Source organism: Rhinolophus sinicus, chromosome 1 (assembly GCF_057876585.1).
Source record: "Rhinolophus sinicus isolate RSI-liver-muscle chromosome 1, RSI-T2T, whole genome shotgun sequence".
Classification (NCBI taxonomy): domain Eukaryota; kingdom Metazoa; phylum Chordata; class Mammalia; order Chiroptera; family Rhinolophidae; genus Rhinolophus; species Rhinolophus sinicus.
The window spans coordinates 28,652,332-28,668,283 of NC_142501.1; the positions used below are offsets into that span (position 1 = coordinate 28,652,332).

Sequence of the window (15,952 nt, forward strand, 5' to 3'; positions counted from 1 at the left end):
ATACAACTTCCCTATCTGTCATAGACATGTCAAATATCAGTGGATCCTTTGGATCAAAGAGCTCAAGGGGCAAAGTTGCTGACACACAGCTTGGACCTATTGCAGACCCTTCTCTTACGCTGGGTCCCACTTGAAACTGGACTCCAACTTGATGTTGTATATCTTTATTTGGAGTAGGAAGGGCTAGATGCAGCAACTTGTTCTTCACCTTAGAAGAGATATCTTGACTATATCCCAGATCAGAGGAGGCAGTCACTAAAGTAGAAGACCCCTAAACTTTTATGAAATTTCTTTCTCAACCTCTGGATATTTGCTACTTTCTGCTCCTCAGATCTAGTCAACATGCTATTGTTACTGTAACAGACCAAAATGATATTTTGTGGAATGGAGAGGCAATCAAGGTCTTTTCAGACTAGAATTATGCTAGAGGGCTGTAAAGGTTTGAGATAGGACAGTGAAGTGTATTGCTAGTCCTACCAGTTGAAAGCAAACTGCTTTTTGTAGTCTTGTACTATGAGAGATAAGAAAAAAAATATTAACCAGATCAAGAGCTACATACTAGGTACGAAGGATTATACTGGTTTGCTCCAATTAAGAAACCTCATTTGGAATAACAGATGCAGTTGGAATCATGGCCTGATTAAGTTCACCATAAAATTCATCAACATTCTCCAAGATCTGTCTCTTCTTCACAGACCAAATAGGTGAAATAAATGAGAATGTACTAGAAATCCATTTTTCCATTCTTTAAAGCCTTTATGATGGCACTAGTTCTTGCAATTCCTCCAAGAATGCTAAATTGCCTTTGGTTTATTGTTTTGGCAAGTAAACACAGTTCTAGGAATGTCTTCCTGGACTTTTCTACTATAAAGCCCTCACTACAAAATTTGGAGAACGATGTGGGGATTCTGCTATCTGCTGAATATATAAATTCCAACTCTGCAGTTAAGAACCAGAAAAATAATCATGGGGTGGGTTTGGGTATCCACCAGGCCACTGTGAGTTGGGCTCAAGCCAAAACTTTGTTTATTCCCTGATTTCTGAGGCCCAACTCTAGCACACCAAAGTGACATTTTGGGTTACTAGGAATCAGTGTTAATTCAGAGCTAGTGTGCAATAATCCCACCAAATTCTGGTTATTTGCCCTCCCTCAATGCACATTCACACTGGTAAGTGCCCACAGGTGCCTTTGGGGAAGGGTAGATTTACACTATACGTTTTGGCAGTGTAGCAAGATTCCTCCCCAAAGGACCTGTCTCTCCTTAATTTAAGGGGCTCTGGATCTATTTGATCTGGACTGAATCAAGACTGGAAATCAGTTGAGGATCCAGAACCATCTGTTCTGGGATTCAAGTGAGAATTCTTTACTCCAGACCTAGAGCTTTTTTATGTGTATAAAAATCAAGTAAGACATTAGTAGGGCATATATATATATATATTTCAATCCTAGGAAGATCACAATAAATCAGCCAACACCAAAGATCAAACACTCCTGATGATCACTTCAGCTCTGTCCATTGTGACAACCATATTTCCCTTGTCTCTGGTAGTTAAGATAGTTAAGTTATGTCACTTGCCCCTGTCACTCCAGTATCCCACCATCCCCAATGAATTCAGGGAGCCCAGTTTAATGATAGCATTAATGGCTTACAGAGAATGGCTGCTACAGAACTTGACAAAGATGCTGATGCTTGCTTCAACAATGCATTTCTTAAAGGCTTGATGAAGGGAGTGTCTTCTGAACACTCCCAGGTCATAATTAGGGGACAGCTGAGCAGTTCTTACATAACAAATCCATGCCAGCATTCCAAGTCCTTATCTTTTGGACAGCCTCCATTTATATAGTGTGAGATGGATTTATGAAAGAGGTGGTTTTCAGGTACTACTTGACAGAAAACAAATACTTTCATAGTTAGTGTGTGTGGGTGTAGTTTTGAGTAATATGGGACAAGTCCTAAGGCCAGAAACGGGAGTAATGAAGTAATGAAGTAAGAGATCTGAGCAGAGATGAAAGATCCAGGAGTGAGAATAGATGAAGTATAGAAGTTCGGTGGTGGAAAAGGGAAGTGGCAATAATCCAAAATGGAGAGTTGCTACTCCTGGAAAGATAGAGGAGAATCTGTGAATGAAACAGAGAAATTCGGAAATAGGCAATGTATATGGCATAAAAGAGAGGAGAATGTCAAAAATTATTTTGAGTTTCATTAAGTTGGACGTTCATAATATGGTGGCGTTAGTAAGAAAGATGGGGAAGCCATAGGGAGAAGGTATATGGAATACAATAGTTTGAAGGTTAAATGGGAAAAGATGTGACAGAGTACTGAAACATTCTGAAAATGTAACTGTCGGGGGGACTTATCAAAAGCTGATTATTTTATGTAAAAATTTTGTAATTTGACAACTTGGCTACGTTGAACTACATACCCAGACTTCTCTTCTTTGTGCTTCCAGTTAGGGAGAGTCACCAAAGAGAGTCTTGTGTGATTTGGAAGATAGAAATGAAGCAGCAGACATTTCGTACCTCATACACTTTGCCATTAATCTGTTGCCTCACCACAGTAGGGTGGGGCAGTGGCTGAGCCTGTACCGATCCTCCTTCACTAAGAACCTAGTTCAGCTTCTGCAACTCCTGGGTTGGGGGTGTGTATGTCTAATTTCATGACAAAGGGCCCATATTGTGTAGGACACCCAGGCCATCACAGTCAGAGGCAATTAGAACTGACATGGGTTTTAGTGCATCCTAATGGACTCTAGCTCATGCTTTTGAGTCGTAGTTTATTCTTGATTTTACCCACTTTACATCTGTCTGCTCTTCCCAACTGCCTGCCCTATATATACATTTCCTTTACTGTATCAGAATGAAATCAGAGAAGCAGAATTACTATATACATTTATGTATACATATAATACACACCACACACACACACACACACACACACACACACACGATTCTGCTTCTCTGATTGCACTCTGACTCATATAATAAAGGAAATACATAGTTTAGGGCAGTGATTCTCAAGATTTCAAAATCCATGTCTTATCTGGATAAGCATAAATATTTCTCCTCTTCTTTCCCACCTCACTAGTTACAACACACCCCTCTTAAAGAAGCATGCCCATTAGGTTAAGGAATTCTGGTTTGGCAGAAATATATGGATGGTGTTTCTTATTATAGTTTGTATTGCTTAAAATGTTCTTGTTTTCATTTTTAAAAATATAACACTATACTATGATAATGGCTACAGGTTTTTAAATTAAACACATCCCACTACCACATATTCTTAACTGATCATTCTTCCCCACTCTTTGCCCCTGCCCATCACTCTTCTGGAGAATAAAGATTAGATATTCACATTCCTCTTTCAGTTTGCATGTGGAAAGTCATAAGAGACCATAATCCACTCCCTAACACCTCAAACAAACCAGATAATCTACATAATTATAGTTTTAGAAAAAATCAGCAGGGACATGAGAGCACGGAGGAAACCTAAGTGAACTAAATTTCAGAAAATGATAATCCTTCTTATGAAAGATCCACAATGGTTCTCATCCTGACTAAAGCCTAGAGAGGAGGAATCCACCATAGATGATGGTAAGGAGAAATCAGCCTAGCTTTTAACAAAATTTAATGGCAGTGTGTAGGATGATAAGCCAGGTAAGGATCCAGAAGCATTACAGGCACAGAGCAAATCTGGACTACCTCACAATTCTTTCTTACTTATGTTCACTAAGTACTGGGGTAAGACCATGAAAATAAGGGCAATGAATAATTGCTAAGAGGAACTCTCAGAGGTACACTGGGCTTTCCTGAAGGACTTGTAGATGGGTAGAAAAGCTGGGAGAAAACTCCATACTTTCAGATAAAAAAGATTGAGGTTGGGTTGGGAGAGAAGTGAGATCTTACCCCAAGGCTAAAAACTAAAGAAGACATCAAGAAGGGCAGAAAAGCTGAGACTAACAGCTCTAAGATGATACTTGTTTGTAGGAAAAGTCATGATCCTGCATTCAAAATATTTGAAGCCAGTGGTAAATTGAATCAAACTAAAAAAATTACAAAATACAAGTAGACCAAATTCAGCTCAACTACAAATTATATTTACTCAGCCTCAATTCTAGTGGCCTTATCGGAGAAAGTGTATGGCCCTTTTTGGAGGAAAATATCATTTAATTCATTGCTTACTGTATTTTTACATAAAATGTCCAGCATACATTTAAAAAAGAAAATCAAGACACACACATAAAAGTAAGCAAATGTAACCCATGGTCAAGTAAGATAGCCATCAATAGAAGTTAATCAAGAAATAACCCAGATATTAGAATTATCACCATAAGACAAAAATGCTAAAGGACTTAAAGGAAAAGGCGGAAACCATGTATGAAGATATGGGCAACTTCAGAAAACTGATGGAGAGTATCAAAAATGGAAATTATAAAAAAATATATAGTATTAGAAGTAAAATATTAGTTTGATAGGCTTAACAGCAAGTTGAACAATAAAGAAACTTGAAAAGAGATAAATAAAAACCACCTAAATTGAAAAACAAAGAGAAAAAATTGTTCAAAAAAAGCAGTATTTGAGACCTATAGAACAATGTCATGTGGTCTAACAATTGTATTATTGGATTCATAAAAGGAGAGGAGAGAGAGAATGGGCAGAAACAATATTCAGAATAATTGATGAGAATTTTCCAAAACTGATGAAAGATATCAACTTACAGGTCCAAGCACCACAGCCAACATCAAGCAGAATAAACACATAGAAAAGCACATTTAGGCACATCATAGTCAAATTTCTGAAAACCAGTTTTAGAGAACAGATCTTAAAAACATCCAGAGGAAAATATACACTACACATAGGGAGATAAAATATGAACTGTAAGTGACTTTTAATAAAAAATAATGTAGATAGAGATAGAATGACATATTTAAAGTGCCAGAAGGAAAACAAAAATCTGTCAACCTAAAGTTTTATATACAGTGAAAATTATCCTTCAAAAATGAATGTGAAATAAAGACATCCTCATACAGACAAAAGCTAAGAGACTTCATCTCCAACAAACTGCACTATAAGAAATGTTGTAAAAAAGTTCTTGAGGCCTAAGAGAAATGATATATGATCTGCAAGAAGGAATAAAAATGTACCAGAGAGGACAAATATCTGGGCAAATTAACATATATTTTAGTATCTTCATTATATACATGTATTCACAATTTTTTAAAAATAAAAAACCCTAAAATGTATGTTGGGTTTTAGAAAATATGTAGAAATAAAATATAAGATAGTATCATAAAGCATGAGAGAGGGACAAATGAATTTATGTTGTAAATTTCTTATATTGTCATAAAATAAATAAAATTATTTGAAGATAGACTGTGATCATTAAAGTTGGAAATTGTAATTTTGAGAGCCACCACAATATTTAACATAAAGAAGAAAAGCTATAAAGACAATATAGGAATTTAAACAAAACATGAAAAAAATACCCAATTTACCCAAAAGAAGTCAGGAAACAAGGAAGAGACACTTCTGACAAATGGGAATGAATGAATGAAAAGCTCTCAACCACTATTATTAAACACTGAATGGCTTCGGAGATTAGCTTTTGCTACAGAATTGATAACATTTTTCATGAATTCAACCTAAAACTACAAGGCAAAATAGAACTATATGTGAAGTTTATACTGCAGTTAAATCATTTTGACACAACTAACATTGTTTAAATCGCAAATAATATCAAGCTGCTTTATACACTTTCCATGTTGTCAAAAGTTAAAACAAGAAACAAGATATCCATCCCAACACAAATTTGCAGCATTTATTTTTTCTGAACTCAAACTACTGTTCCAACAGTGGTTTTTGGATTTTGATGTAAGTGAAAAGGAAAATTCCTTATTTAAAATCCACTTAACTGTGCAATTGAGGTGCTTCCATCTAACCTTCAAGAGGTAAGCGATTATGTGCAATGTAATGGCATGCTAAAGGGGAAATATCAAGAGAACTTAGAGAATTCTAATAGAATTGTATAAATGCCTTCTAAGCAATGAATATGCTCAAGAAAAATCATATGCTCATGGATTGATATATTTGGAAATACCTATCTGGTTGAAAAAGTTTTTTCAAAAATGAAATATGTAAAATCTCAATTAAAATCAGTGTTAACAGGTAAACATTTGCAATCAGTTTTGATAATAGAGAACACTTAATTTGCATTGGGGTTTTAACTAAGTGAAATGTTACCCCCCCAAAAGAAGTTACATTCCTCTCATTGTTAGATCTGTATTAGTTATTAGTATTACACCTTACATTTTTGTCAATAAAACATTAATTGAACACATTTAATATATAGCAAGCACTCAAGTAATTGAGCATTTTGTGTATATTATATATTTGCTCATTTAATGCTCACAAGAATCTTATGAGATGGGTATTATTCCTCACCCCCATTTTACAGAAGCTGAGAACGAGTTCCCAACTATCGTATAGATAAGCATGTAATACTGAGGTTTACAACATTTAACCCAGCATTGGGACATCGGAATCAATGTCTGCAACATCAGTGGAGGGATCAAAAGCAGATAGATAATTGTTGTAGGAGGCAGGGGCAGCAAGTGGTCCAAGAGGACTGGGTGTGGACATGAGCTCTCTTGGGGAGGATGGGACTTCCAGGTGATAAAAACTGCTGAGGTCCTTGGAGGCTTACAAACAGCCATTAGTCCCACCTTCCCAGCAACAGGACTCTTCTGCACCCCAACCCCTTTAATAGTAAATTCTAGTTCAGAGTGTTCTGATGAGCGTGTGAAAAAGTCTGAACTTTTGGAGAACTGAAGGACAGCGGGTAGGAAAAATCTGTAGGATGGGAAGATCTGGGAAATCTGTCCTGGTACACACAGACACACACACACTATATTTATACATATATATTTATATAGTTGTAACATAACACATATCCACACATTAAAGCCCTTTGTATGTAACAGCAGGGTTTAAAATTTAAACATAATTATAATGTTTTCAGTCTTCTGAAGTGGACACTTCAGAACATTTAAAGAGACTATAAATAATAAAAAATAATAATCACACTACGTGTACACTAGGCTAGAACCCTCAGCCCCATCGCCTTGACTTCCCCTCACTGTTTTTCCAACCATTTATTGCTACCCTGGCAGGATCCCAGGGACCTCCAGTCCACCGATGACAGTTTCAGAGCAGTAGTCCCGGGGAGGGCTATTATCGTCAGGAACACGTCCTGTCAACTTTGCAGGCGAGTCACCTATTTCGGTTGGTTGCGACCGCTATTTCTTTAAATGGACAGCGGATTTCGAAACGAGAAGAAGGGGGGCCAGGAAAAGGAACTCAACTGCCTTTGATAACTGCCCGGCAGCCTTCCCTTCCCCAGAACGCGTGCTCGGTTAGGGAAGCGCCCGCGGCGGCCGCAGCCCCAACCCAGCGCGCGCGGCGCCTCCTCTTTTCGGGGCGCCCACCGTCGCGGGGACTCCCCCCACCCGGCCGTCCTCCCGCGTCCGCAGCGGGGCCGCCGGGGCTTTGTCTCCGGCGTCGCGCTCGGGCGCTCGCTCTCCCCACATTTCCCGGTGTGCAGGCTGTAATCCGATCTCCCATTTCCTGGTGGATTCTCTTAAAGAGGCAGCGGTCGAGAAGCAGAACAAAGGCTATTGTTTTATTTCCTCCTTTGGATTCCGCGTCCTTACCGGAATGTCCCTTCATATATAATTATTTTCGTCGCGTCTGCGCTTAGGGGGGGAAAAACACCCTTGTGCTTATCAATGTATCTAAGAGACGGAGCTGGGGAAGGTGGGAGGCGTGTAATAAACCTGTTTTGTGGTTTCCTGGGCCCCAGTGTAACGTTTTTTTAACCGTGTCTTCCTTGAGTGAGGCATTTGTTTGGCTCAGCCAAGGAAGCCCGACTCCCGGGCTGGCGGAGGGGCGGCGAGGGCGGGCGCCCGCGCGGGGGCCGCGCTGCGGTGGGTGGGTTGCGCCGCCGGCCTCCCGAGCAGCCCGGCCTCGCGCGGCCCCGCTCCCCCGGGTGTCCTCCGCCCGCAGCCCCGTCGCCGCCCCTCCCCCCGACCGGCTTTTATTTCCCCGATGCCGGGCTGTAACCCGAGCTTTTATTTCCTGGTGGCTCCTTTAAGAGGCAGAGCTCAGTGCTGGGAATTCACGTCAGTTTCTGCACTGAAACTCTCAAGATCAATGAGCAGAGAGCTTTCTCAGTTCTGCCTTTCAGTTTCTCTCTTCCAGGAAGGAAAACATTCGAGAGAGCGAGCGAGGGAGAGCGGCGGGAGGGCGGGGGGCGGGGGCGCCGGCCGCGGGTGGGAGGAGAGAGCGGGAGGCCGGCCGGGCTGCACCCCGGGTCGCCGCGCCGCGCCGCGACCTGCAGACCCCGCCGCCGCGCTCCGGCCCGGCTCCCACGCCCCCGCCGCCCTGCGCACGCAACTCCGCCGGCCGCCCCGCCCGCCCCGCGCGCTCGCAGACCCCCGGGGCGGCTGCCGGGAGAGATGCTGGAAGAAACTTCTTAAATGACCGCGTCCGGCTGGCCGTGGAGCATTTCTGGGTTGGGGAGAGGAAAGGAAAGTGGAAAAAAACTGAGAACTTCCTGATCTCTCTCGCTGTGAGACATGTCTGAGACTCCTGCTCAGTGTAGCATTAAGGTAAAGATCTCCTCCCCCTCCCTCTCCGTGGTCGAAATCCTTGAGCTGCACCAGCCAGGGCAGTCGTGCTGGGCTCTTCAGAGGGGGCTGTTGCAGTTGCTCTGTTCGCAGTAAATTATTTGGGGTGCCAGGAAAGGAGATGCAGCTCGTGGCGGCTGCTGTACCCTTTAGTGTAACCTTGCTACTCCCCTCGTCGAACCCCCTATCGGCTCTTTCGCTCCCACCCCACCCCCTTTCTTTTTGACAATGAAATGCCGGTCACAATTGGTCAGGAGGAGCCGGAGTGGTCTCTAGAATTGTAAAACACCCCGGTAATTAGTGCGCTTTAAAAAAAAAAACCTGCGCCCTACTCCTACTACCGACATGTGACTGCAATGTAACTTTTGTTCCCCAGGGGTGGTCTCCTTAGAAAAAAAGTTCTCCAGCCCCCATTGGGGATGGAATCATTTCTTTTTTAAAGCACTCTCTGGGTCTGATCAGACAGGATTCCGCCCCCCCAATGATAATTGCAAGCGCTTGTCGGAGAGACAGTCCTGGTGTCAGCTTTTCCTGGGCATTGCACAATGAATGCTTTTTTTTTTTTTTTAAACCAAGGTGAATAAAGTTGCTGAATGGTTATTTTACTCCTATGCATATGAAAGTTGAGCAATAAATACCAAAGTAGAAAACTCCTGTGATGCAGGGAGAGAGGGAATTATCTAAGTGACCAAGCAAAATGACCTTCCCTGTTTGACAGTGCAGAGAGGATATCTAAGAGTAGAAATGTGCCGGCTTTCTGGCCATGTTTTGCAGTATTGTAAATGCAGGATGGTGGATATTTGCAAACACTGTACTTGGCTTCCGACTAGTTTTGTGTGTGCATATAGACAGACAGACCGACAGACAGACAGATAGGCTGGCAGTGCTGTGGTTTGTTGCTTCTTAAAAGTTGTTGTAAAGTTTGCCACCGTGAGGAGACGGAATGATTTGTCCATCTTCCCCAATTATTTTTCCCATCGCTGCATTTCTTGGGCACTTTATTCGTTTCACTGTTCTATTAGGTAGAAAACCGTTCTGCTTCTGTGAGAGTCTGAAGCTGCTGAAGTTTGTTTGTTTTTGGTTTGGCCCATTTAGTATGTGTTCATTGAGTGGATACTGCAGAAACAATGAACAAATAACCTGTTTCTTCATCTGTGGGGAATCAGAGAAACCTTTCCTGTTTTAACACTGCTTTTCCATTAGGATCTGTTTAGGGGAAACATAGTATTTTATTATATTTGCTTATTAGGTTTTCATACTTATACTCAGATTTTAGTGTTCATATCGGGAAAGATTTTCATGGGTTTGAAGTAGGGCTAATGTGAACTGAAAAGGTGGGTTGGGTTTCTTTGTTTTTGCCTCACAAAAATGCCCAGTGGATCTGTTGGGCTTCTGTGTTTGTACATATCTGGAGGTAGCAATACTTCTTTGGTGAAGAGGATGTCAGAGTAAAGAATTTAGGGCACTTTGAGGCTTCAAAACCAGTTTGTGTATAAATTAGACTCCTCAACAAGTTCAGGAAAATCCTACGGTATGGATAATCTAATTTATTTGACATTTAATAACACAAACAGAGGTAACTAAATAGTAGGGTATTAAATCAGTAAATTGTTTTTGCTTGGCAATAAATCTGACATCAGGAAAACCTGGATCAACTATGGGGCAGTAATTTTAGGGTGAAAACAACAAAAAAGCAACCCTTTCTGTGACTTCTTTTGATTCTTCTTCTAAAGAGACTTCATATCCCCACTATTCTGATAGGCTTATGTTTGTGTGCTGCCGGCAGAAGTGTTACCAAGTGGCTCATTTCATTGTATTCTACCTAGTGGGAAAAGAGTGCAGCAGCCCCTTTCCGTACACACACGCGCAGAACCAATCCCAAACCCAGACAAAACTCTTGTAAATGTGATATAAAAATTACAGCTGTAGTTTACGTATCATTTTTCCTCCTTATTTCTTACCCTCTCAGTTCTTTTTAGGTGCCTCTTTTCATGACCACGTATTTCTGTGTAATGAAAATAAATTCAGTGTTCTTCACTAGTAATAAAATTACCCAATTTTTCTTTATAGAACCAGTATACAGATTGTTTAGACTGTGTATCTGTTTAGGTACACATATGTGAAGTGTATTTTTCCGTGGAGTTTGTTTAATTCACAATGTTCCAATAATAAGCGCTGGAGATCAAGGACTGGGATTATTCCAGGTCATCTGAAAATGTTCTGGTGATGGGTGCAGTGTTTCATTTAGTCCTTGGGATGTGGTACAGTGACTGCATAATAAAAAATGTTTGCTGGTAACCCACAAGCAAGTACTGGGATTGCTTCTAGAGTCCAGCAAACAATAAACTTTTCTGTCGAGCGGAGAATGGATGTCAGAAGCTTTCAAGGATAAATTTGATGTACTGAAGACATGTGACACAGGAAGCTCTCTGTATGTGGAGAGATTTCCCTCACTCTTCCTCTCTACTCCTGAAACCTTCCTCACTTGCTGTCATTCCTTACAAGCAGCTGGTCAGCAGGCAGGAAGTTCCTCAGCAGCTGGGGTGATGGAGCAGAGAAGGCTGACCAGAGGCAGCCACGGAGGGAAGGACTTTGTTTACTTCTGAATAGTGTCTTTCCTAATAGAAGAGAGTAGTGTATGATTTAGGCGGAATTTCCAAGGTGAAAGTTTCTGAGTCAGGCAGTCAGTGACACCTTTGTATGTATTGCTTACGTGGTGGTGGTTGCCAATGAAGGCCTGATAATGGCTTTTACATTTCTTTTGCGCTTTATAAGCATGTCCCTTCCCATCACCTATATTAAGTTATTATCAGATATGCATTTTATAGTAGAAGACTGGTTGACTAGAGCAGGATCACTCAAACTGTCACTGAGCCCCACTGTTTCTCTGCACTGGGTTGCCCCCCATGCATAGTGGCACTATCCTCATGAGAGTTTAAATGCTTCCATTCCTGACCGTTTGGGGCTTAAATGTAAGGACAGGAACAACTAACTACATAAAAAGACCAGTGATTTTTTTCCCCCAGAGGATTGAGTGGCTGAGTGTGCTGGTCACAGGAGGAAGGAAGAGGCTGTCTTTTCCATCAGCAGCCTTCACCTTCAAGTCACCTGTTCGGTTTTAAGTTCAGCCAAGTTGCAGCGGAAAGTGGTTATGGCCCAGCAGGTACAGTCCTCCGTAAGGCTTGGCACGGCGCTTTAGTCAGGGAGGGCTATCCAGAAAACAAAATCTAGCCGTGTAACTTCCTGGTCCCCCTTTCCCTGTCCTCTGTACTGGTTGGCTTTCTTAGCAGAAGAAAATCTCTTTTTATTTTGGTACTAACTGGGAGACTCTCTGTGTTTCCCCTAATGGACTCTGAGCTCCTTGGGTTTAACAGTGATTAACTTTGTGTCTTAGTACCTAGCTTGGCACCCAACACAGAAATGTTTCTCAGTAATGTTTGCTGATTTGAAGTGAGGCATGGGACGAGGTCAGGGCTCCTTCCTCTATCTGGCCCTGCGTACCTCAGGGTGACTTAACACCTTCATCCACTCGTTCGTACAAAGTACTTGCTAGGGCCACACTGCTGGCCCAGGGAGGCCTGTAGCACTCCCTGGATGTCTGTCCAAAAATTACCATCAGTGGAATTTTGGTATAATAATGATGTTTTATTATTTTGATAAAATGTTCAAAAACTGCTTTTATGTCTAACCAGACTGAAAAAAAAAAAAAAAGGAATTGAGTCAAAGACACAGAAAAGAGGCTTGAGGAATCACTTTAGGAGATTCAGATTAGCAGGCTTCTAAATTTCCCCCAGTTTCTTTGTCAATCAAATCAGGGAACTTTTAGACTTTCCGAGCTGAAAGACCTTAGAGATCAGCTGAGCCAACCTGTTTTTGTAGAGAGGAGGTCCAGAGAGCTAAATGGTTTGCTTCAGCTGATGGGTGAGTAAGTCAGGTTTAAAGCAACAAAGACCTCCTGATTCTCAGGCCACTGCCCTGCATTTGCTAGGTTTACGGTGCAGTCCTATAAAAGGCCAAGGAAATTTGATACAATAGGCCACGCTCTCTCTGGCACTTCCTAGCTTGGTCCATTTTAATCACAAGCCAGCTGGTATGAGGGCATGGAGGTATGTGCCAAGGAAGATGGTGTGTGTGTGTGGGGGGGACATTGGGCCAAGAGGGTATATTGTTAGATGTGAGAAGAGGAAGTAGTAGGAGTAGGGGATGAAGGAAGAAAGGCTTGATGGACTTGTATTTGCACCACTATTTGCAGCACTAATTTTTTTATTATGATACTAAACACAGAACATTAAATTTACCATCTTAACCATTTTTAAGTGTACAGCTCAGTAGTGTTACGTATATTCACATTGTTGTGCAACAGATCTCGAGAACTTTTTCGTCTTGCAACACTGAAACTCTATGCTCACTCATCACTAATTTCTCCTCTCCCCTCCTCCCAGCCCTTAGTAACCACCTTTTTCTTTTCTGTTACCATGACTTTGATGACTTTAGGTATTTCACATGTGTGGAGTCATACATTATTTTTATTTCACCTGACGTAATGCCCTTGAGGTTCATCCATGTTATATAGCATGCAACATGGTTTCCTTCTTTTTTTTTTTTAAGTCTGCACAATATTCCATTTTATGTACATGCCACATTTTCTTTATCCGTTCATCTGTTGATGGACATTTAGGTTACTTCCATCTCATAGCTGTTGTGAATAGAACTGCAATGAACATGGGTATGCAAATATCTCTTCAAGATCCTGCTTTAAGTTCTTTGTACCTACCCTCAAAGATGGGTGGGATGCAACAATACTTTTCTTACAGCGTGTGAAGGCCTGGTACTTGTGCTTTGAGCTGAGGGCACTGGGCCTGTTTAAAAGGGTCTTCTTCTGAGGAATCCTTTAGCAGGCCATAGGCTCTTTTATCCAGAGCAGACAAGCTTACACCTTATTAATGTGTAGTAAGATCCCTGTTTCAAACAGAATCAGCTAAAAACATGGCAGCTGGCCCTAGAGAAATAACTTATTTCCTTAGCATAGGCAAGTCAAGGGCAAAATACATCCCAAATGTGGGCGCCAGAGGAAGGTAGAACTAAACCAAATTTTGTTAAGTCTGAGTTGAGCTGCATTTAGTCACACTGAGGAAAGTCAGGGGCAAGGGAGCAGAGGATTGTTGAGACTAACTTGAAGAGCAGTTGCATTTTATTACTGATTTTCAAAAGTTGCCCTTTGGTGTGGATCTCCCAGCTGAGTGAATGGGTGTCAAATGAAGTCCCCTAGGATATGGCGTATACAAATGACATATTTTTCTCTGTGAATGCTACTTTAGAAAAAGCAGTGGAGTTTGTTTTCTGGCAGAGTCCTTCACTGCTGTATTTGTTGTTAGATGTGTGTAAGAAACCAATCTCTATGTATATTGGTTGAATAGAATGAGTGTGAGAGTATTCAGGGTTCCCACGCCAAAAGGGGCCCAGCTTAAAGACTGTTCACTGGGGAGAGAAAGACCAGACTAAATTCGTGGGGAGTTAGAATTATTGCCTACTACGACATAAGCACAGTTCTATTGATTTTTGAACATATAGGAACCAGGGTAATAAAGTGTTGCTTACTGGGGCATCTCAGGGTGAGCCTCAATGAAGAGGCAAAAATGTCTCATGTTCCACATCTTCTGTTGGTTAGAAACAAGTGCTACTATGCGCTTGAAACTGTTCCTTCCGTGTCGATATATTACCACAGGTACATTATTTGCTCTGTTCATTTGCTTGATAACCCTTTCTTGATGGTGAAAACCTACAGTTCAGCCTGGTCTTTGTCTAAATGATCTGGAGTTTTCAGAGTATGGACTGGGAATGAGGTACTGACTAAGGAAGGCATCCGATGAGCGTAACTGCTTACTCCATCCTATGGACCACACTCATGGAAAACTGTGGAACACATGCATTTGGGGGCTTTATAAATTCTGTGTAATGGAAGTGTTTGTGTGCTGTTATGGTGGTCAGTGCTCCTACATTTCTTCCTCTTCCTCCTCCTCCTCTTTCATCATCATCATCACCACTGTCATTATTGACTACGACTGCCTGCTGGTCCTTGTCCTAAGTGTTTTATTACATTAGCTCCTGTGCTCTTCACAACTCTCTCAGGGATGCAGTATTTGCCCCCATTTTACAAATGAGAACCTGAAACCCAGAGTGGTTAAGTGATGTATTGGCCTCAGATCCCACAGGCTGTGTCCATGGCAAAGGTAGGGCTAGAACCTACATCATGGGACTGTAGTTCCAAAGCATTTCCCATGACACTATTCTCAAGTACGGCCCTCTTTATGAAGAAAATTAGGAAACTAAGAGTGATGCGGGTATGGTGGAGCTTCGAGTAAGCCAAGATGAAAGACAGGAATAGAGCAGGTGGGGATGTTTCCTGACGTCCTGACTTTCCTTCTCTCTCTGGTCTCCTTTCAGGGTGGGTTTTTCTAGCCATTCTCTCATTGTGGGAATAGCCAGGTGGTAACACCACACCACCCATGTTGGAATGAATGTCCAGATCTTCGATTTTTATACCAATCCCTGATATTCTCTAGTCATATTTTGTTCGATGGGTTTCATTTAGGGCCCTTCATTTCTTCTCAGAAACCTTTCATTTCCCTCTCTGCCTCTCTCTTTCCTCCAGTGCCCCATTAATTACTCTTTCATTAAGTGGGTGACAGGCTGAGGCTGTGTCCTCTCGTCCTGCCCTAACTTGGGACTAGACACCTTCTCTGTATCACTTCCTGGTCAGTCTCTTCTTTTTCTGCAACTTATTTTTTTTTCCTTAAAAACTTTTAAAACAATCCATGCACACAATTTTTTTTTTTTTTCCCCAAGCTATTCTCATGTACATCTTTAAAACTGATTTCTAGGAATCTACTTGAAGTCTTTTCAGGTGTTCCCTGATGGTTGTTCATTACCAAAGGAAAAATTTTTTTTTTCCCTCTCTTCTGAGAGCCTGACCATGTTGGCCTTGTTCTAAGTTACTTGAATGAAGAGAGGATTTTGGCTTTTATTTGATAAATTTCTGGATTCAAACAGTTTTAATGAAGCATATCTTTAGAGCAGGTATAGAGAAGGAAGCAGAGAGAGATGTGTTGTGGAGGTAATAAGAGTGGATTAAGAAAGCATAACCCAAATTTTTCATGAAACAGATGAGGAAACTGAGCCCCATGGCATTTAAATAGCATGCCTGAGATCACATTGCTCATTGTGGCTGAGCCAGTCAGAACCAGGTTGTTCTATCCTATGGCCAGGTCTC

The 15,952-nt window shown here is 41.5% G+C and overlaps 1 protein-coding gene across 4 annotated transcripts in view; it reads left to right on the top strand.

Moving 5' to 3' along the window:
• The first annotated feature begins 8,190 nt into the window (after nucleotides 1-8,190).
• ETV6 (ETS variant transcription factor 6) overlaps nucleotides 8,191-15,952 on the top strand; it is a 219,101-nt gene continuing 211,339 nt past the window's right edge. For 2 of the 4 annotated variants that reach the window (XM_019744764.3, XM_019744765.3), the window contains exon 1: nucleotides 8,201-8,664. In XM_019744764.3, coding sequence (XP_019600323.1) covers nucleotides 8,632-8,664 — 33 coding nt within the window. In that variant the 5' untranslated portion in view covers nucleotides 8,201-8,631. Of the gene's footprint in view, nucleotides 8,665-15,952 lie in introns of all 4 variants that reach the window. The other 2 variants (XM_019744766.3, XM_019744767.3) reach the window with 2 other exon arrangements.